Genomic DNA, 23,130 nt, shown 5'->3' on the forward strand with positions numbered 1-23,130 from the left:
AGAGAATGAAGCTCATGCAGTTGATAAGCATTCCTTGACTCAAAAGTTTCTTTTGTCTGTAAGTCTTCCTCTCAGCAGTTTTCTGGTAAAAATCATTTCATTCTCGTATCAGTACGTTCTAGTCTCAATCTGGCACACGTTTTAAGTATCATGCTTATGACTTAACCGATAACTCAGCTCTTCACCCGAGATGATATTGATTTTCTGGTGAGGGGCTGATATTACCTTTTCATTAAAAGCTGCAGTTATCAGCATCCAATTTTTTCTGCACACATCAATGTATATTTTATACACTTATCGGTATTTCTCGTGGCTGTGCTTCTACCATCGGCTGACGGGTTCTTTTGGTGACAGGTAGATTATATTTCCTGAGCAAATCTTATGTTTGATGACTTGTAAATCCACTGGAATAGCACAATCATCGGTCCTGTGGCTATTTCGAATTTCGCGCTTGATATGGCTGTTACCAATTACCGGTATGTGTCTAAAGTGTACGCGAGTTTGTTCCGGACTGATTCGCATGCAGCAAAATTGCATAGTTTAATGAACAAGCGACATCAGACCCACAACACTATCCATCAGTATCAACACAGATTTGTGGGGTTGATTCATCAGACTAACTTATGACAAGACCGATAAGGAATCTGTATCTCTTACTATGTGCTCTTATTGCAAGAAGAAAGGGCATGTTATTTCTGATTGCTATATAATGAAAATTAAGCAACGTAATAAAGACAGACTTTCCAAATGCTCCTATTTTTAAGAGGACAAGGTCACAGTCCTGTATTGAAAGCAATACATTTGTTGGGTCGAACAAACCAGTCTGATTTAATTATTGAGAATTATAAGCCATTCATATTGAAATGTTCTAATATCACTTGTGGACAATTCTGCCAAGCCTATCCCTATTAAAATATTAAGGGACACATGAGCTTCTCATAGTCTTTTAATGTCATGTGCATTGCCAGTAACTGAGAAAATAAATCTAGTTAAAGTTATCTAATTCAGGGCACAGAGTGCGGCTTTATTCTTCCTCACTAGTGTAGCGAAATCATGACCATTGGTTTATGAAACACAGCGATCCACTTACTGAACTGCTATGCCCACCTACTAAACAATGTTTGAAATCAAAGAATTTAAAATAAATAACAGTTGGAAGATGAGAAGAAAAAGAAAACATTAAATATTTAAATTTGCATTATAATTTAATTAAGTCATCCAGATAAGCATACATGAATATGGCACATATTTCATTGCATATAGTGAATGGCTGTATAACCAAACATGTTTACTATAAAAGATGCAACAAAACGAAAGTCATTTCAGTCAAGTTGTATATCATTATTGAATAAATACAAGAATCTGGCCACATCCTGCATGTTGAGCCCACTCATGAACTATATTTACAATGTTTGATATAATGGTATTAAAGTGAAATAAATTAAAAACCTTTGCCATTGAGGGTAATCTAGAGTATTGGATAAATGAAAAGACTTAAACTTCCATCTAAAGGGGAGGAGTCTTGACAAAAGTGGCATCACAGGAAGACGTATGCAATACTACTGCTTTGTTAGATGAAAACATCATCTTAGTTATCTTTACTGTCTGCGTGGACAATCTCTTTTATAGTCAGACAAAGTAGTTCCTCCCATACTTGATGAGATGTCAAACTGTCAATTTGTTTTTGGTAGAACATCAAAATGCGAGACAATTTCATTTGTAAAGTGTAAATGTATTTGAGTAATTCAAATAATTTCATCTTTACTTATTCAGAGAAAGAAACAAACAAAATTTAAATTATTTGTTCTATAATTCCAATTAGATGTTGGGCCCTTAAGTACAATCATTTTCGCACGGTACCGTTCGACATGGCCCTGATAACACCGGCTTAATATGCAATAACAACGCCCTGAATGAAATACTACCTTTTCATCGGCCAGCTGAAAAGAAGTTGTATATAAATGCAGGTCGTCATTTTCTTTTAACCAATGTGAGGACAGTATTCCATTCAGCGCTTTCAAAGGGCGCGATCAGGACCATGTTTAGGAGTACCGTGGGAAAATGAGTTGGCATTCCTTAAAGTTATTATATTAAGTCAAAATTTTTATAAGGATAAGCAGTCGAATGCCTGAGCTAAATATCGGTGCCAAATTTATTATGCTATGCAAAGCGTAGCTTGAAATATCAGTGTTTATTCTTAAGTAGGTCGCGCTAGGAAGGAGAGAAGTGTCCTCCCTTGTAGTATTTATATAGTACATGTATGACAGGTCAATTTTAAGCAACGACACGAGCCCCTGTGGACAAGCTCATTGTGGGAAAGGGATATAAGCACGTTATCACGGATGATAACGAATGAAAGAGCGAACGGCCGGTCTTGGGCGAATATTATAAATGCATTTATTACGACTCTTTTTTGTTTCTTACCAGTTTCATCCAGTACGTCTTGCCGTCTTTCAAGAGTTAAGTGTCTTTAGTCGCGAAGCAATGAAATCCATGTACACACAAAATCACGCGCTAAAAGCATCGCAATATATCATTCGCACCGGGCTTAAAATATCGCACCTTCTCATGGCATTTCCAGTTTACCATTATTACATAATTATTTTTTTTATTTAGAATCACTAATAAAACAAATAATTATGTTTATGAGTCTTGTTTATGAAATTTACAGTGACACTGCAGAGAAGCGATGTCCTAATTGGATAACAAAAATCAGAAATCAAGCGCATCTGACTGGCTAAACGTTTGGACACGAGAGCAGTGCCAGAGGAAGACAGCAGATTGTGTAACTCTCTATCACATATTACCGACTTTGTGAGGGCTTTATCAATAACTCGTGGTTCTTCTCTTATGATCATTCTTAACTAGTTTCCGAAGTTTCATTTCGAGGACTAGTGTGTAAGTCCTCACAATGTAGTCATGTCCTCGAGATGTTGGTGTGCAACCAATATCAGGTCCTCGCAAGTATACCTAAAGACACACACACACACACACACACACACACACACACACACACATACTTACACACATACATGCATAGAGAGACAGACAGTTAAACCACACAACTGACATTGTAAAACGAGTAAACGTTTTATTAGATGCAGTTTCTGGTTTTAAAACACCACAAACAGTAAGCATTATTATTTATGGATTTGATTATGCTCAATCACGTTTGTCTGAATACAAGCTACACATTATAAAATTTATACTAATTTTAAGCATTGATCTTCAAGCAATATATACATTCATTATTTTGCTGATAATACAATTCATTCATATATTCTTAGTAAAGAAACTATAGTAAAAGCTTTATCCGACATGCCTAGTTGAATAGAATAAAATAGAATAAAATAATCAGAAAAATATTTTGTTCAGAAGAAAACAATATGTGTTTCTCGATTAAAATAATTGCACTAGCACCTGGTCATACACCTTTGTTATACGTAAATTAATCTTAAGCTAGACATATGAAAAGTAAAGCCCTTCATGAGAACTATAATAGATTATATGATGAATTGCGTGCAAGGCAGGATTACCAACACTCCATTTGCATTAATTTGAACAATCGCATTAGAAGTTTAGATAATCGTATATGGCATGGCAGCCGTATATCTCTCTAAAAGTTTTCAGAAGAACTATTTCCGTTATTATTTTAGGTACAATTAAATATGTGAATGGCCTAGGGTGAAAAATTAAAGGTAGGACAAGGCTTCCTTCAGGCATTTTGCTCTGTGGATCTGGATCTCCTTTGAAGCACTATCTCGTATTAAGTACTTACCACATCCAGCAGGCAATCAAGCTACCGTGCAAGAGGATACCTGCCATACCACTAATGAATTCGTCCTTTACAAGAGTTTTTTTATTTAGTTACGTTTATCTTTACGGAGTGCTTAGTGATGTCTAACCCCTCTCACATGAATGAATCTCGGGTGAAGTAAAAATTACCTGGGACAGTGTGGATAGATGGTTGCACTACCATAAAACTAAGTCATATGCAGAAGAGAGCAATTTCGCCTGAAATTTTAACATTTCGTTTGTCTTCCTTTGTTTTTTTTAATTCAGTAAAATTTCTTGTTTTATTACTTGACTTGTATCCTAGCCTTGTAGTTTTGATAATTCCTGTCATAATCCAGTTTCATCAAGATTTTTTTAAAATTGCTCCTCAAATTGAGATTTTATATTATCTTTATTTTGATGAAATTCTGGCTTTCATGATATTTTCATTAGCAGTCACGATATTAGAAAGTATGAGAGTAACTCCATATAATTCAAATAGTGCACCATCGACTGTAGATGATATTGAATTCCCAAGATTGTAGGAAATATAATTACTTTTATCAGAAATAAAAAGAGGCTTTTCAGTGCAATTCAAGGTATGATGAATGTTCAGAGCCTTGAATATGGTTGAACTTTCAGTGAAATACGATGATGTTTTAGTATTAGAGGAACATATTTAAACATCTCAAGAGGAGGAAGACGATTTGAGTTCATTTTAATTAGAAAGTACATATCCTGATTTGTAAATACTCGTCCAATGGGAAACATTCATATTGTACAAATTACAAAGCGGCATTGTTTAACCCTAAACAATAATATTTAAAAGTATGTAACATGCAATAACTTACATCTATGGCTTTATATCTCTTCTGTTTGTTGACGTGTGGGTGTGCGTGTGGAGGGAAACAACTTGATGGTCTCCAGTTTTGTGCTGCTCATGCGAAATGCCGAAATGGATCTTAAATTTTTTTCACACTGGAAACATGTGCAGTGTTACTTTTTAACTATAAATCACCTTTTCGTTGTAATTACAGTGTGTGGCCGAACAACAGAGTTTGCCCATGCCGTGAAAAATCATTTCATTCACGTCAGTGCCGCAATCGGTGAATGTCGACCAGCCGCCATAGCTACCGGAAATGCTATAGCGTATCCTCCAATGGGTTCGGAGTAAAGGGCAGATAATGAGGTTACCGTAAAGGGCTATACATGTAGCCTATGCAAATAACCGTTTTTCTGTCCTTACAGCACAATTCAGTTTTCTGTTTTTATTGTTGCTGTTATTTGTATTACTGTTTACGGTATTTAGAGCCTAATTTCTAACTTATGGTTTGTTTTTCTTTCTGTTTCTTAGTTTGAATCAGTTCAAAAGTCAGCTTCTAGTCCGTTTGTAGTCTTCGATTTTAAAATAATTTTATCTTGTAACCCCTTAGTTCTGTATTTACCAACCTTTTCTGCAGGACATACATTTACATCCTTATTTTGTTTTCCCAATAAATATTTCTTAAATGTATGCTTGTACGTACGGATGTATGAATCTGGTGTTGTGCCAATTTGTAATGATCTGTTTATATTATGGCATGTATTATATGTGTATGTGGTCGTCAAATGGGTCTCAAAAACGTTTCAATGTATGTTTAAATTGTTATTTTAAATATATAAACTATGTATCAGTGTATAGTAATATCTGCATGCTTTATGTGTTATGTGTAAATTATATATCTGTGTATGCATCGGTGTATTGTAACGTTTCTATACGTTATGTGTGATGTGTTTGCTTCAGTGTATGGTAACGTCTCTATACGTTATGTGTGATGTGTTTGTTTCAGTGTATGGTAACGTCTTAATACATAATGTGTGATATGTATGTATCATACTTTAAGTAATGTACAAATTATGTATCAGTGTATGCTAACATCTTTATACTTTATGTGTGAAGTGCAAATTATCTATCAGTTTTTAATAACGTCTCTATACTTTATGATAGGTATGTTATGGATCAATGTATGGTAACGTATGTATGTTTTGTGTGTGATGTGTAAGTTACGTATCAGTTTATGGCAACGTCTCTATACTTTATGTCTGAATGTGTATGCAGCTTGACGTGTAAAATACCCCTTTTGCTGAACTTGCTATTAGCCCATTGCTTGTCGAGTGAAATCTCTTAAGAGCAATTGTTATTTTTTGTAAATTTCAACGTTAAAATATGACTAGTATGTCTTGTATCATCGGATCCTCAAAGAAAGCATGACTTTATATTTAATTATTATCATGAAAGATTATATGAAAAATGTCATTAAATAATGAGTTTTTCCATATATTATTATGATTTTAATGTTTTGACGGTCTCGGTGACGAAACATTCCGTGCTTTCTTCTTCTATAATTGGGATTATTGTGAGAAGTCAGGAAATCCGAATTACCTGAAACTGAGCATTCTGAATAACTAAATTGATTTCCTAGTAGTTGTACATAAAATCAGACACGTCTTTCAGTGTCGATGCTGCCGACTGGATCGTGAATAATATAACAGAGTAATGGCGTTTTAGAATCTCCCATCTTTCAGAGGAATTCGACGCCGTGTTGATCTCGAACAAACCGTCAACTATTCCAGGGAAACTGGCTCCGGAGTAGTTATCAATGGTACTCTCCGTCAGCAGAATGTGTCTGAAAAACACAATAGTAAATCCGAAATGCTTCTCATCATGTATGCATGTTTGCTGAGACCATTTTTTCTTTTTTCCCAATCCCTTTCTCGTTTTATAATTTTAGTGATCAGTACACGATATCACAACTTTTAACCACTTAGTTATGCCACAAAAATGGAAACTTTGAAACCAGAAACACTGTATATTCTGTACCAATAAATAGTAGTGGGCATAGCTTTAAGACCACGTGGTCATGAATATGAACCTTCACAAAAGTATAACGTATTTTGCATGTTAACATTTTATTTGTATTTTGTAAGCAATGCATTTTTTCTGTACTTACAGCATTCAAACAATATAAATTGGGCACTAAAATCATGCAGTTTATTGTAATAAACAACAAATCGTGTCTTGATAATAACGTTTTATTATTTTTTTGTTGGTGTGTGTGTGTGTGTGTGTGTGATATGACATGAACCTATAAAAACAACATTTCATATATGGTGAGAAACAGCTCGGGAGTATGCTATCATTGGTGAATACCGTCCTTAAGTTGGTATAAACAAAAACGTGCATTTGGATATATTCATTACACTAAGTATATTACATTTTACAGGTCTTTCGAAATAATCTTAATATGATGAGGCTTTTCTCAGGCTGAACGATTTATCTGTTCCATTGGATTCCAGTCTTGACAGGGGTTAATATGTTTGCAGAATTTATATTTTATATTTAAAAGCATTGTAACATAAAATAAATTGTGAATGAACACAAAGCAGTACCTTAATGATTAAAGAGATTTGACGGATATATGGCAAATTCAGTAGTCAATATGTCTGTTACATGATATACCTAACTGGTGTCTTATTACGTTATCAATGTTTAAATGTATGCTAATTACCTTTTCAGTCGTCTTCCTGGTAACCCAGCCGGGTCCAAAAATGCCCTATCTAAATTCATCAGTTGATCGTTGATCTTCCTCACTGCCAATGGGCTGTGTGAGATAAAAGTTAATAATTACTCGGTAAGCAATTACACGTATACCTTCCTGGTCCTTGAAATCAGAATTAATTCTTTAATAGACCAGGACGGTTTCGTCACCGAACTTTAGTCTTTAGTTTATCTTTCCCATTAATATAAACCCCTTGAAAACCAAGCCACTATCATGTCCTCAGTGAGTTCAAGTAATTGATGCTTTATTTAGCTGGGGTTAATATAGTGCAAAAACTCGTTATATATACTGTTGGAATAGAATTCAAAGCTAAGATCAAATTAAAAAGAGTATTTCAGCAGATTTTCAAGATACCGGTGATCTGGGACTTTGGGTAAGTTGCATTGCACGTATTTATCGATGTTAATCAAATAAAAATACCCGATGTATTCTTTAACCACATTTTGCTTATAATAATAATAATAATAATAATGATAATGATGATAATGACTTTGTATAGCGCCTAATCTTTAGAAGCCCTAAGCGCTTTACAACATTAGACAACACCTATAGCATAAAAAACATATATAATATTATTACAGAAAACAAACACCATGAAATTAGAAAACAAAAACATGCTGTAAATATTTAAGGCAGGGAAAATGATTATGTCTTTAATTTTGTTCTTGCCGTCGAAATAAGTGAGTTTTATCAGCACTCTTGAATGGGATCACTGTGTCTTTGTGTCTAAGTTCAGTGGGCAATTCATTCCACGTTGCTGGGCCCTGGTATGCAAAAGAACGCTGTCCATATGACTTTGTTTTCATATTGGGAATACTGAGCATACGATTGTCAGAAGAGGAGCGTAAGTATCTTGCTTGTGTGTACACACGTGCGAGGTCGGATAGGTATGTTGGACTGGAGTCCGTCAGTGAAACGTAGCACAGAGAACAAATTTTGTGTTTGATTCTGGATCGAATGGATAGCCAGTGCAGGGTACAGAGCAGCGGGGAGGTGTGCTCTGATCGTGGTACTCTAAGTATGATTTAAGCAGCTGTGTTTCGAACTTCTTGAAGTTTCTGAAGTAGATATTGAGATGAACCAGACATAATTGAGTTACAATAGTCCAGTCTTGAAAGTACTAATGAACATACAAGTGTTTTAGTGGCATCAACTGAAAGATATTTACGAATGGAGCTGATGCGTCTCTGCTCAAGATATGCAGACTTGCATATATTCATGACATGTTGGTGCAACGTGAGAGTACTGTCCAGAGTGAGACCTACGTTTCACTCAGACTGTGTGAATTTAATGTTGGTGTTACTGATATTTATTGTTTGAGGTAAAGGATGTGAATGAGAAAGTCTTTGTGCTGTGATCAGAATGTCCTCAGTTTTATCATCATTCATATGTAGCTTTTTACATGTCATCCATTATTTCACATCAGAAATGCATCTCTCGACACATTGGATGGTAGCATGGAGAGTTTAGATGCAACAGAGACAATATCCTATCATTCGAAGTCTTTTAATTTCATTTCCTTATATTGATGTAAATATATTGTCCTTACAAGAGAAAAATATTATAAAACCAGCGGAATCCGATCCCTTAGTATTAAGGATGCCTGATCACTTCGGCCACAAAGTTAAATCCGTCTTCGGCTCATTATAACGGTTCCCATGGTCGTTCGCGAGAGGGAGAGTACGATCGACCAAACAGCCAGACAACAGAACGAGCACGCTTGGTCAACGGACATTGAACCAGAAGGCGGAAACATCTTGAGTTTGCATATGTGGCAAAACATGTAAAAACGAGAGGGGCTCAACAGTCACTGTACAAAGGTGGGGTGTACTCTGATCCTGAATCTTGTACGACGCATATGACATCTTGGTGAGGCGGAGGAGGAAATAGAACATGATACACACAATAGGGTACATCACCTCCAAGTGCTAGGGGATGAAAACGAGTTCAGCAATGAAGGGCTGAATATAGATGCTGCTGTGGATTTGTGGGGGAGGCTGGAGCTGGATTCTCAGGAAAGGTCTGCAACGGTAAACAAGAGTGTTATTCGACAGAAACTCAGAGTAATATGGCCTCTGAGTACAAATAAAACAGTGTGGAGACAGTTTGGTGAGGACGCAGACCAACTATTGAGAGTAACATTGGCCAGACGTGTTGATAGAAAGGTAGAAGCCATGGCAACCTTTGTCTACAATATGTGAAAAGTTTGGGTTGAGATAACCTTAGTCTACAATATGGGAAACGCTCGGCTTGAGATAAAAGGAAAGAAGTAGAGAAAAATACATTGCTAAAAAATAACAGTTGATTCTAGGAAATTACAAACATAACAGTAGAGCTGCGGAGGCTGACAAGAAGTAGTTAGATGCAGAATCAAGAGAAAAGGAGGCTTAGAGACCTTAGAAAAAAAAAACATAGGTGAAAGGCTGAAGACACGGTGAAGAGCAGATAACATAACAAAGAAGAGAAGGGAGAGTGTACAGAAAAAAACACACTTTTCACTGCAAACCTGTTTGGGTTTGTCAAAAACCTGTTAGGAGACACAAGGTCCGAATGAGTTAGTAGATAAACACTTACGAAAGCCAACAGTGGTCCAGATAGAGAGAAAGAGCTTGGAGAGCAGTCCAGAATTATAATCCCAGAAGAACCATCAATCGCAATCGACTGCTTAGAACCAAGACTGCAGGAAGTGAAGAACTTTATACAAGGGCCGCATCAGTCATTGGAGCAAATGGTGGTCCTTCCAAGGTTTACAAATACTTTCCAGGACTGACCAGAAGATTTTAGAAGCTAATGAGTTATATGGAGAAGAGGTAAGTTGACAAAGAATTGGCTGCTTGGACAGGGCTGCTTTATTCGTAAGGAAGAGATTTTATCAGGAATTAGGAAACTCTGGATAATGGTCCTTCTGCATGTCGAAGGGAAGGTATGCCAGCCATCCTTGCTGACTAAATACATGTTTGAGAACAAGTACATCTATACTTAGTTAAGAAAGGTGTACCTGGTTGCCTTGAGCACACATGTCTGGACTTAAATCACTCAGGATGCGAAGGAAAACAAAGACGATCTGACAGTGTTGCGGTGACCATGCCAATGCATATGGTTTGATTGATCAAAACGTTGGTGAACTTGACTCTAGAGAAATATCATGTACCAGATACGTTCAGATACATGCTTCCACACTACCTCGATAATTTCAAGATGCGTTTCACCGTGTCTGGCTACACAGCAGCATGGCAGAGATTAGAAATTGCCATCATAATTGGATATAGGAATTCGGTCTCAATATCTTCAGCTTCAGAGAATCTGCTTGTAAAGTCAGCCGAGAAGATGATCCAAGGACCATTTAGATCAAATGGAGTTCGTCAACCACCCACAAGGGCCTTGATGGATGATACAGTTACATCGAAATCAGTACCAGAAGGTAGATGGGCGTTAAAAGATCTTGGAGACCTGATTAACTGGGTCAGAATGAATCCAAACCATTTAAGTCAAAAAGTCTGATCCTGAAGAAAGGAAAGGTGCAAGATAGATACAGGTTCATGATAGGAGAGGACATGATGCCAACACTGACCAGTTAAGAGTCCGGGCGAGGTGATTTAAGGACTCCATGAATAACAGTGTCAGTAAACCTGACTTGAAGCATCAATCCACGGACTGGATGGAGGCCATGGAAATGAGTGGCATTCTACCAACAATTATTTGGCCATTCTAGTATTCCAAGTCCCACTGACGGCTGTCGACGCAATGGAGAGACTGTTCAATATATGTCTGCGACGATAGATCAGAGTGCCATTTCGATCAGCTGTGCACTTCAGTTTTACATCTTTGTTCCATTGTAGCAGGTTTCTTTTACACTTTTTGCGGTTATTTAATTAATTAAGAGCTTTTTATTACACATAAACAGTACTTTGATATATGGAGTAAGTATCACAGGAGCACGTATGCGGAGAATATTGCATTTCAAATTAAACAGCAGTAAAGAACTTACTCATTTCTGTTAACATTGGCCACCTTTTGCTGAAAATTAGTGACTTCTATGGAAAAGTTCCGAACAGCATCCTCCAGTAGGTCTGCCAATGTACGAAACTTTCTTTATAAAAATTGGAATTAGAAATAAATCAATCAACAGGATATTAATGAAACAAAAAGAAAAAAAAGAAAAAAATTGTAATTGCTCGACTAATTTGACTTACAATTCATCTTTTAACTCAGGACCAACACTTTGGACTACAATGGTCATTCAGTTTCACTTACCAAATGTCAGTTTAAGATATAATAAATGTGGAGTATATGTATTTTTGAAGTACAAAGGGTGAAATCTTTCACAGGTCCCGTTTATAAAAATAGTTTCATATCTAAATAGACATAATATTTGTTTATAAGGAAATATAATAATGTTTTCATCATCATTTTATTCCATATATATATATATATATATATATATATATATATATATATATATATATATATATATATATATATATATATATATATATACGTTTTCCTAAAGAACTTAAAACATAACATTAAACAAGATCCTGCCAAATAACATAATTTATGTACTTGTACGATGAATAATAAAAAACATTAGCTGTTATTTATTATTATTGATATTATTATTATTTATATTGTTGCCGTGGTGTTCTCAGTTTCAAAAGCAACTCTACTGATTAATATAAAACTATAAATTTAGTAAGTATAATAAACCGTCCTTGATCAGGGATTGACAAAGTAACCGTAGAAAATGTTAAATAAGACACATATAGAGTTAACTCATTCAGTTTGCATTCACTTTGTCCCGAAATAAGGTCATAGAACCGCCTTGAATAATCATGGCTTATTATTTACGAGGATTCTGTATCTCGGAGATACAATCAACCTTCTTCAAGTTTCAAATTTTGGCACAAATCCTATGCATAGTTATACTGTATAATCAAATATGACGATAATGATCCAGCAATCCTAATATGCTGAGCTAGCTAAATTCTCATGTCTATCTTCAGTTACCCTTTGCTTTAGGGACCACTCTCAGCCACCAGGCACATTTGATACAGCACTGCATGATATATGTGGAACATTATACACAATGAATGTTAAGTGTGGGAAATTGCAGACAATTCAAGCAAAACAAAGTTCATCAACTGATACTTACGTGTATTTATCAAATTATCAGATAATGTTTTGTTGTAATCCTTCAGTAGTGTTCGAGTCAGTTCTTGAAGTGTTCGAGAGTAATCCGACACGTTAAAAGGAATGATGACCGTGTCCGCCAGACTCCGAGCCATCTCGGCCCAAACTTGTCCTATAGCTCTATGATACTAAATAAATAGTGGCAGAAAATGTTTTACAGTCTTAGGTTCTGCATGTATCGAATATCAGTAAGTTCAAGTGATACTTAAATAAGATAAATATTGCTTTTCTTGTAATAAATTAATGCCCAAAATCGAATATCAAAGAGCAATTAATAAAATGGGATTCAAACAACAGCAAAGCACCTCAATAAAACAATTAAGTACAATATTCTTTAATTCAGACAAAACATACATTTTACTTTTTTCCATTACTTCTTTGTAATTGCAGCTTTTCTAATGCAATAAATTATAAAGAAGTAAATATTTATGTTCAGTTTCTCTCATATTGGTTATGTTTTATATGTTCAATTTGTACAGACGTAAGTATAAATATAAGCATTTGCGTTAAATGAATAATAGTATAGTTTTTAACTTTTTCAGGTCTGAACATTAAATTGACTTTTTTTATAAATCCGCAAAGAGAAAAACTTCTACGATATTTTGAGTCGAATATTCTTTACGCTAGTACATCAAAATTGTAAAATGCAAATTATAGCAAGCAAGTTACGTATTACGGTCAGTTTTAAGACTGGTCCCTCTAACAATCTATCTGAGGTCCTAATGGCCGCTTTAGATTTAGGTAATATTATACGGGAACAGTCGCTTGATCTACGGACGGGTCAAAGCATATGTTCCAGTTCTGGACTGGTTTCGGAAATGCTGATTCGTGAACTTGACCTCAAGCAGTTGACCCCAAGAAGTACTCGACTCACTCTTACATTTAATACGTCGTGATGTGTAAAGCGGCTGAGGTATTCCTTGTTAGTGATAATGGGCACTATCGACACGAAGAGAACTATACCAACTAGAGTTGACCTTTACCATGAGGATATGAAAATGTACAGTTGTGATGTATATTTGTTAGATATATTATATAACACTCTAAGAGAGCCTTTTGAGTTAGAAAGCGTATACAAAATATATGCATTCTTGACCCGTGGTAGTGATTTGGTAGATAAACGGTGAAAATAACTTTAGTCTCATATTTATGTCACGATACATGAACGCAGATTACGTTTCATATTATTTTTGAAGATGGCTGAAGATCACTAAACGAAAAGTTCTTTGAACCCCAGGCATCACAGTTACAGAAAGAATCAGGTCATGGCTGAAATACCTTTTTGAAAATTATTCTTGAAACTGATATTTTACGTTATTTTTTTTATCATAAACTGTACAATGCTTTAATTCTGGTCAGACCTATACAAAAGAAGACTGGATAAATAATAACTGTTTAGTTCTAAATTTGTACATCGGGAACATTTTCATCCTGCATAAATTGTCCTTAGAGATAAAACGAAAACAACTGTTATGGCTAATCATCGCACACTCATGTGCGTTTTAGTGCATATTCGTCTTCACCAATCCACGTATTCATTCCCACCACCAAACAACAACTCATGGGTCACAATACAAAATCCGTCAGATATGTTATGCGTATTTGCGCTATAGATGGAATAACAAAGTTTGGTTAGATAATATTTAAAAATGTCAATATTCTTAAATTTTTATGCAGCTGACCTTTCTGAGCCCTTCCAACGGAAAAGGGATCAAGGCCAAATAAGATCATCCTTTGTAGATGATCATTCAAAGGGCGATATAACTACAAAAGTTCTTGAATTTCATCCCAGGGGTTTTGGAAGATGTGCGAGGTCTTCTCGCTAAAGCGTGTGGATAACAATACTCATGTCAGATTAATGTATAATGACTGATTTTAATTACAGATATCTCCTAAATTAAACGTAATCATTGCTTTTTCACTGAAAAAATGAATGGTCTGGTTATGCTGCTTAGCAAACATTCCCCTATTTGCCTCAGATGCTGCTCAGAGATGCAAACGGTATAAACATTAACGCTGATTCATTACATTGCCTTGACAGATAGTACCATCAGATCAATACGTACATCGTTAGAGAAATATTACAATATCACAAGGTTCACCTTGTTATCTCAAACTAATCCAGGGCTACGGAGGGATCACAAAATATGATTGAGAGATGGGTTCAAAACAGTATGAAGTTTACGAATCCTGGTTCTTATTAAATTCTGGGAGACAATAGTCCATACGATTGGTCTCAGTGTCGAATACCTAATAAATCATGATCAGTACCACCTAAAGTCAAACATTTATTTTTAGGATATTAAATTAATATAATAAATACATTAGGAGTATTGCATAGCCCTATCATTATTTACTCCCTGATGTTACACAACTGTACCGTACCCAGCTGTGTTTAAAAAAAATAATATACGATCTCTCTAATGCTTTTTGAATGTGAGAAAGTTAAATGGAACAACAGCACCAGTAGATTCAAAAAGTATAACTGTTCCCCATGATATAAGCTGTATCGTCATCATTTGACACACACACACACACACACCTCCAGTAAGAGTGCTCTTTTAGCTCAATCATTATTTGGAATTGATCATGCTGCTTAGTTCATACATATACGAGATTTGATAATAAATCACAAACGCAGTTGCGATTAGAGGAATCCAATGAAAGCTGCTATAAGGATATTGCTGTACTATGCAATCTGTGTCATTGTCACAGGCAAGACACAAGAGTCGTGTTCGATTACTAGATTACCTTAAATCCTCGATCAACTAGCTGCTCGACGACGTAGAATGTTTCGTACACAGAATGGTACAGAGGGTATGAGGGGATTGGAAATTGCTTCTGTTGAGAAAAATAGAACTGAGTCATTAGAACAAAAAAGCAGACTATTTGAATATGATCATTTTTCTTTTACAATTTGACATATTAAATATATGCATTTTAGTGTGAAATGTTGTTAGCATTAAAGAAGTTTTATTTTAGAAACGATTACTTACATCCGATAAGCACTATAACATATGAGCGATGTCTATTAAGCCTAGGTATGCATATAATTACTTTAGAAGAGAAGGCATATGTGAACAGATTGTTCATAAACTGGAAACTAAGAGCATTAATTTAGTTGGGTTCAGTGTCGTGTATTTGGTGCTTATTTTGGACTTTTCATATTAGTTATATCGAGTTAATAAAATAGGCTCTCCGTAACAGAAGTTAGATTGTAACAAGACTATCTCCAAATGACTGATGGTCTCTACTGGTCGAAAAGAATTTATAGGAATCCAAGATACGACTATCTTTACTTCTTAACTACTGAGTGTGGACACCATATCTGATCTTCTGGAGCAAAACTATGATTTTCAAGATGGCTTCGATGGCCGAATTTGATTAAGCTGTGCACTAATTTTAATATTTGTATCAACTAGACATCAAAAGAGGTCGCTTCTTGAAAACCATAGGTCGATATGTTCACCTATTCAGATGCAGTAATGAAAACAAGTTTTCAAGATGTTCGCTGTAGCGCCGTGTTGATGCATGATAGGCACCATCCTTATTTAGGACCAAAGAACACTTTTGGTGAAAACAATTTGTAGATATGACAACAAGGACAGTAACGATAACATGATTTTCTTGACTGCTGCAGCAGTGGTCATATTGGTTGTCAGACAGGAATTAGTTTAAGAATGGAACGACAACATGCCATAAAATAGTTTGTGTGAAAACTTCATGTAAACATAACCATCAATCCAGGACTAACAGAAATAATGGCGTTTTCAAGATGTCCACCATGGCAACCATATTGGAGATCAGAGTGGCATTGTTTTTGTTTAACACAAATGATACATCCTAGGAAGTCTTCTGCTAAACAACATAATATGATCTGTTGATAGAATTTAAAGATGGTAGCCATGGTGGCAGATCTGCCCCATTTTTCATTTCAACTAATCATAAGAAGTCTTTTAGTGAAAACACCACTTGGAAGAGGAGTAGAGGTAAGAAGCTTTTAAATATGGTCCCTGTGGAAGCCACATATCGATGGTCTTGGACAACATTTTCATTCTGGACTAACTAGACAATGAGGTACATTTTCATGGCAATTGTGTACATTTTCATGGCAATTCTCCGGGTAATTGAAGAGTAGCGAAAACTAATTTTGTGCTAGAGGACGGATGATCGATGGATAACAGACGATCTTATAAACTCTTCAGATCTATCACCAGTAGAGCTAACAAATGTAGTAAATTAAAGCCGCAAATCTATGTAATTCGTTATTTATATTGCACGTAGTTAGGATTTAATCGAAATTAATTACGCACATAAAGCCTAGTACAATTTAGGAACGTCTAAGCTAAAGGTGCTTTCATCACTTGCATACGTTTCCTTATTTTTAATTACTAAAGACTTACATCATCATAGGTGTAGCTTAAATCCATGCAGGGTACACCAAGTCTGTCACGGAAACCAGCATAGTCACTTCCAGAACCTGGTAGGTTTATTCTGCATCAAAAATATGGTAACATTATAGTCTGAGGTCAGTTTATGCCAACTACTTTCCTCTGAATGAACCGTGGACAAGCAGAAGAGAATGCATGCAACTAAAACTAAACAATAATTTGAGAAAATAGCAGGTGTAATCAGTGCGACATCGCAGATTATCACAGGTGAATATCTTACATTTTTCCGCATTTACGATAAATAATCCGTATTCAAATTAAAGCGTTAAGCAAATAGGGAGAAATAGCAACTATAAGGAATAAACCATCCGAAAGGATGGTAGTGTTTATACACACAACATCTAATCACATAAACACAACCGTACTATTACATAAGTGTAGGAAGTGTTTCTTGACGTACTGCTATACCCGTGCACATAGTATAACACATTAAAGTGAACTGGTAAGGGGTTTAAAGTTTTAGTTCTCTTTTCTCAAAGATATAGACATACACAAAACATAAAAAAAAACATAAACAGAAAACAACATGCTGGCAAATGACTATTATCTCTATTTTATAGGGAGCTGGGTGGGCCTTGCAAGGGCTGTTGGTGTTTGCTGCCGATAAAATTAGTAGCCACTGCACCTCCCAGGTCTGGCACCGGACGCTGACATCTTTGACCCCATTTGTTCTAAGATGCCTTGGTGAAGACAACGAGTTTAAAACCACGCTGGTTGGCCCCCTTCCCCAAGTATTCCTTCCCCCTCACATCAGTAATTAACTTAATATCCCCTGTCAGGTGGAATATTTCTTGGATTTTGATATAATTCTCGTAGAGGCGTTGCAACTGCCTCTCCATCAGTTGGCGTTCTCTTAATTTCCTCTCCTGCTACACGACCATTTATTCCATCTGCTACGTCGATTTGATTTTGGTATCTTCCTCATCCCGTACTTCTCTGACACACCGTTTAGCAATTCTAAGAGAGGGAATTTCCTCTTTAAGGCATGCATGTCGTGATAAGAATCTATCTCCTCTACCCGACCCAGGAGGTGCTGTACTGTTTTCATCAAGTCAATGACTTCCATCAATTTTTCCACTTGGTGATGTTGAGTTGCTATTCATTTTTCTTTGCACTTTGCAGGTCGACGATAAAATTGCATGAATGGTGACCGCGCTGTTTTATATTCTTTAAGCACATACACGAAAGAAAACAACCTTCACGCAGAGTACAATTGGAACCGAAATATCACGGACCTTAAACACACCATTGTTTGGACTATTTGCATATGTTTACACAAGGGTACGGGAGTGTTACAGTTCTTCTTATAAAGTCAATGATGTCCACTTAATGCGTAAGAATCAAACTAATCCATAATGTGACTATAGGAAACGTAGACGGCTGCCCGGATTAAATTCTTGAATAATGACTGCCGTCTGTGGCGATGACATAGGAATGCACATCTTGTGGCTTTCGATGGGGAATTTCATCCTTTGTATACATCACTGGATTAAAATAAGCTACAATCATGCTAAATCACAAATTGAAACCTGGTGTTCTTCTTGATGAATTACGTCAAGTAAATTGATAAAAAAACATGTAGTACCTGAACTATGTTGCAAGTGAGCTTCGATAAGTTTGATGGAGACAGAAGTCAAAGGAGGTATGGAATGATCACGCGAGTCTTTACACCACTTTTCAACATCTTCTCTTCTGAGATGAGAATCTATGCCTCTTCCAGATTATATTCCAAGTTTTATTCTCACCATCGAATAGTTGTTGTGTTGTGTCTGACTAGGATGATCGACGTGCCAGTTATTACAATAATCTCTGGTCATTTTGGTGATTCTTTCAACCAAGTCAGAACCTAAATAGGAGACTAAATGTTGTTCTTGTTCTGTCCATCCTTACATCATGACTGTATGTTTGATTTTTATTGACTTAATGTTTTTTTAACTGTTGTTGTTACTGTGGATAAAAAACCATCCCCATCATATATCTCCATTGGATTCTCCTGTTCCGTCTTTACTTTCCTTTCTTTGTTTTTAATTGTATACAAACACTCTCTCAAGCTGATGATTTCCAGAGTATTGTCATATTCTGTATATAAGATGATATTTACTCTGTTGGCTAGTCTACTGCAAACAGAAGTTCCAATAGAAGTTGGCTTGATTTTAAAAGGTGAAAATCTCCTTTGTAGCTGCCATCGTCTGGAGATAAATCAAATCCAAACAAAGCATATCCTTCTGCATAATCGTCGTAAGAAATATTGTGGCTGCTGCTGTACCTATCCGTCATTTGGATTCAAACTGTGCCAAGAAGGATCTCAAGTACTTTTTGAACAAAGTTAGGTTCAAAAAGTATGGTACACAATGACTGGCCATCTAGAATGAATTTTATGTTGGACACGTTTAAGTGTTTCAACTTGAAAGGGTTTTGATCAGGGCCGCATTGCTACTGACGCCAAGAACGTTTATGTAGCTGTCCATTCAAAATAGGATATTTCATCTTGGTCTGGAGTTTAGAGACAATGATGAAGGTTTTCACTTCCACTCGCCGTATCGGAAACTTCGCGGTCATTCTGGTATAAAAATGACTGACGTCATTCCACACTTTAGATAAGGCTTCCAAGTGTCTGACTTAACGTCTGGCTTTTTCAATGATTTTTTTGTGCTCGTTAACATTAGATTTTAATGAAACAGAGGTATAATTCTATTATGGCTGCGATGTACATACACTCTATTTGACAAATACTTGTCTTTCAGCAACATGTACGATGACCCATCAGTTATAAATTGTATCCTTGTTTGATTTTCTTTCGGCGGTGATTAAAAGCAGCATTGTGAGGACGGACCGTCATCTTAGGTCAACTCCGTGCCCTTGAACTTTTTTAATGCGTCAGCTTTCCATACCACGAAAGCATGGCTTATATTGGCTTCATTTCCGTACGTCAAGAGATTTCCTAGGTGTTTTCGGTAAGGGCACGTATTAAAGCTGGTTCTCATCAGTTTGTTAGTCAGTTAATAAATCATTTTGCTGAACAACGAATGCATGAAATTGTTGACTGGAGCTACTCTGGCATCAGAAACTGGATTGCTGTTGTCCAGTTTGAGAACTTTGACTTTCAAGGAGAAGTGAGTGTTATTCACATTGATCTCATTTTTGGTTTGTCCTATGATTACAAATTCGATAGAGATTGATGAAGCCAAAGCCAAAGACGTCACGAGATGAAATTTTACACACTGTGATCATAGCGTCATCATCATTGGTGACATGGCAAACATAATGAGTTCTGAAATGAAATATTCGCAAGAATTCTGGTGAGTCATTTTGTTATCCGTTTATCAGTTTGTAATAGAAAGTGTCCTATTCTCTGACCGCTTCTTTTCTTCTTTACCTGAACATGTTTGTAAGACTTGAAGGGTTTTTATCTCTCGTTCTGGATCGTTCTTGCTGAGACACAGAGGAAGAATAAATGCCTTTTTACAAGTGTGAAGCAAATTTGTTGGAGACGGTTCTCGATCCAAAGACGATATTACAGTTTGATGCAACAAGTTTGTTTTCCTCGCTCTCACGACGACCTTTTTGAACTGTGTCTGTTAATGACGACGTTTTGAAACAATTCCTTTCATAGCGTTAAAGCGGCATTTTTTAAATCATACAATCCTAGGATCACCATCGGTTTTAAGGTGAGTACTACCATATAAATTGCCGATTACAACATATCTATTAAATTATCGCATCGTTTTTGAGCCACTCCTAAGTACACAGGGCACATTTGTGAAAGTTCACAGGAGAATCAATTTCGAAACAGGACACATGGGTAACAATTTACTGGAGAATCAATGTAGAAAATGTAGTTTCATCGTGATTTTTCCATTCAAAAATAGAATATGTTGGCCAGTATCTCCAAATTCACGATGATCGTGATATATATTTCCACCTTCCTCGTAAGCAGATATGGCAGAATCCATTTCGAAAGGAATGACTTTCAGTAATTGATCGCCGTCTTTTCCATTAAGTTTTACTCTCCCACATAGGAGTACAGAAGCAATAAATGTAATCATTCGTTCAATTCGGCAGGATAGCGAATTGCAGAATTGATCGTTGCAAATGTTTTTCGTCCTAGCGAGATCATTGTATCTACCTGGAATAGGAAATAAACCGGGACAAAATATGAACATTATATCTGCCGCCAGACAAATTCATTTCAAGACGATGAGCAATTTTATGCTACTCAGTCGTTGAATATAGATGCAGTCGTTTGGACGATATGTTGATAATGAAGGCTTGAGTAGGTAGGATGAATCATTTCTACGAAAGCAACATCCCAGTGAACTTTGTGGTCTAATTGTATAGCTTGAGATAATTTGGCTGTGAAACGAAAAAAGGTGTTGCTATGAAACATATCCAAAGAACTGGCTTACGGAATATGAAATAAAGTTGGTTATTCATAATTCGATGGTTCTTGTTTTCAAAGAATCACGTGTGTTTAAAGGAGAATACTTTTCCAAATGCTCCAAAAGAGGGTTGCTGCTGTTGTGTGCCGACTCACGTTGGCAGCTAAACTATCGTTGTTGATGGTGGCATTGTTACTGCCAGTTGTATGTTTCAATGAAGAACTTGAAGAAGGAAACTTCTGGGACTGCTGGGTAAAATTGTCTAAAATTGCTTGTCTCCTTGTTACACACTCAAACTGGCAATCATTGCACCTGTCACAAAATGCACCAAAAGATTTGTCAGAAAAAGACGAGTTTAGAAGGTAGCTATTTTGTTTAACGGCATAACAGTCACTTCTTTTTATAGTCGATGAATTGTAAATCTAAAATCCAAGAATCGAAACTAGGTGGATATATTTACCAACGCAAATTTCTTTTTTCACTTCGATGGTTTCACAATTTACGTGTTCGTTGATATAAAATCATTTTAGTAGACGTCGTCTTCTTTCTTGGTGACCTGTTGTAATTTAGACAATTTAGAGGTTCCTTTTAATATTTCTCATACAATTTATAGACACACGCTTGTTCAGTGATACGAAAAAATCCAGTTGACCAGTTATGTAAGCAGTCTTTGTCAGAAGTACGTTTAGTACTTTCCAGTGTAAACCCAGTCTCCGGTCTTTAACACGCATTTCTTTTTAGGTGGTAGGTGACGTCACAACCAATAAAACAAACACTGTCGCTTCTTTTTCTTAGATAACTACTTTTGAGTTTATGATGATACGATTGATTGTGAACTTCGACATACTGGTGTATTGAAAGGAGGTCGATTTTTAAAATTATTTCCACATGTGTTCGTCCGAATGTTCGTTCCACTTTTAAAACGTTTCGTCAAATGGGTGTATGTAACATGTACATCGATTATTTTTGTAACCGTTGTCGCACATCTGGTAAACATGCACTTTTGATTTTGGTGTTAGCAGCATGATACGAATTTTTAGCTTTGCAGTAACCAGTAATAAAAGGGATTATATTAAATTTGATCTAAGAGTGTTTCCTTGTTGGGGTTGGCGTTTTTGTTGTTGCTGCTACTGAAGCTGCTCTTAGGTTCATTTCTGTTTGGTATTTGGATTACCACGAGACTTGCAGTGTAAGACGAAAAATAGGAACGTAATTTTTCATAGTTTGTTGGATGATGACTTTTTATTGAGATTTCTTTTTCCACTTGTGTCTCCCCTTCATTCTTATTGTCTTCTGTTAAAGGCAGTGAGGACATCATACGGTGTCAACAAGGATGTTGCGATCTTACTAAGTTTTTGAGCAGACGGCGTTTGAAGTAATTCACTTGTTTCTTCTTCTTCCATCCTGTGTGTTTTGTGGATTTATTGTTTTTGTCGCATTGTGTGACATTCTTGAAATTTATTTTAGCTTTCTGATCAAAGAATGAGGAAAGTCGTATAATTGCCTGTACCGCTCCGATTTAGCTGTTTCTGATAAATTGATTCGATCCATCAACGGTGTTAATGTTTGTAACATCGCGGTGAGAATAGGTTTAGAATGAAGTTCGTAAGGAACTAAGATGAATTTGTGTCCTATTAAAAGATACAAAGGTAGACGTGTGATGATTTTCCATCAAAGCGTGTCTTTTTATCTGGTTCTATCTCATCCCATGACTCCTCTTCAAAATGTTACAGCAAT

General features: G+C 36.1%; 1 protein-coding gene across 1 annotated transcript in view; it reads right to left on the minus strand.

Annotated features, from left to right (window-relative positions):
* Positions 1–1,186: 1,186 nt before the first annotated feature.
* LOC149804567 (N-acetylated-alpha-linked acidic dipeptidase 2-like) overlaps positions 1,187–23,130 on the minus strand; it is a 44,988-nt gene continuing 23,044 nt past the window's right edge. Inside the window, exons 12-17 of the mRNA XM_089941621.1 lie at positions 16,967–17,057; positions 15,315–15,404; positions 12,526–12,691; positions 11,362–11,443; positions 7,323–7,415; positions 1,187–6,440 (exon numbers count right to left, since the gene is read on the minus strand). Coding sequence (XP_089797747.1) covers positions 6,233–6,440; positions 7,323–7,415; positions 11,362–11,443; positions 12,526–12,691; positions 15,315–15,404; positions 16,967–17,057 — 730 coding nt within the window. The 3' untranslated portion in view covers positions 1,187–6,232. The remainder of the gene's footprint in view (positions 6,441–7,322; positions 7,416–11,361; positions 11,444–12,525; positions 12,692–15,314; positions 15,405–16,966; positions 17,058–23,130) is intronic.

This window comes from Sinohyriopsis cumingii, chromosome 2, assembly GCF_028554795.1.
Source record: "Sinohyriopsis cumingii isolate HCF-2022 chromosome 2, ASM2855479v2, whole genome shotgun sequence".
NCBI classification, from domain to species: domain Eukaryota; kingdom Metazoa; phylum Mollusca; class Bivalvia; order Unionida; family Unionidae; genus Sinohyriopsis; species Sinohyriopsis cumingii.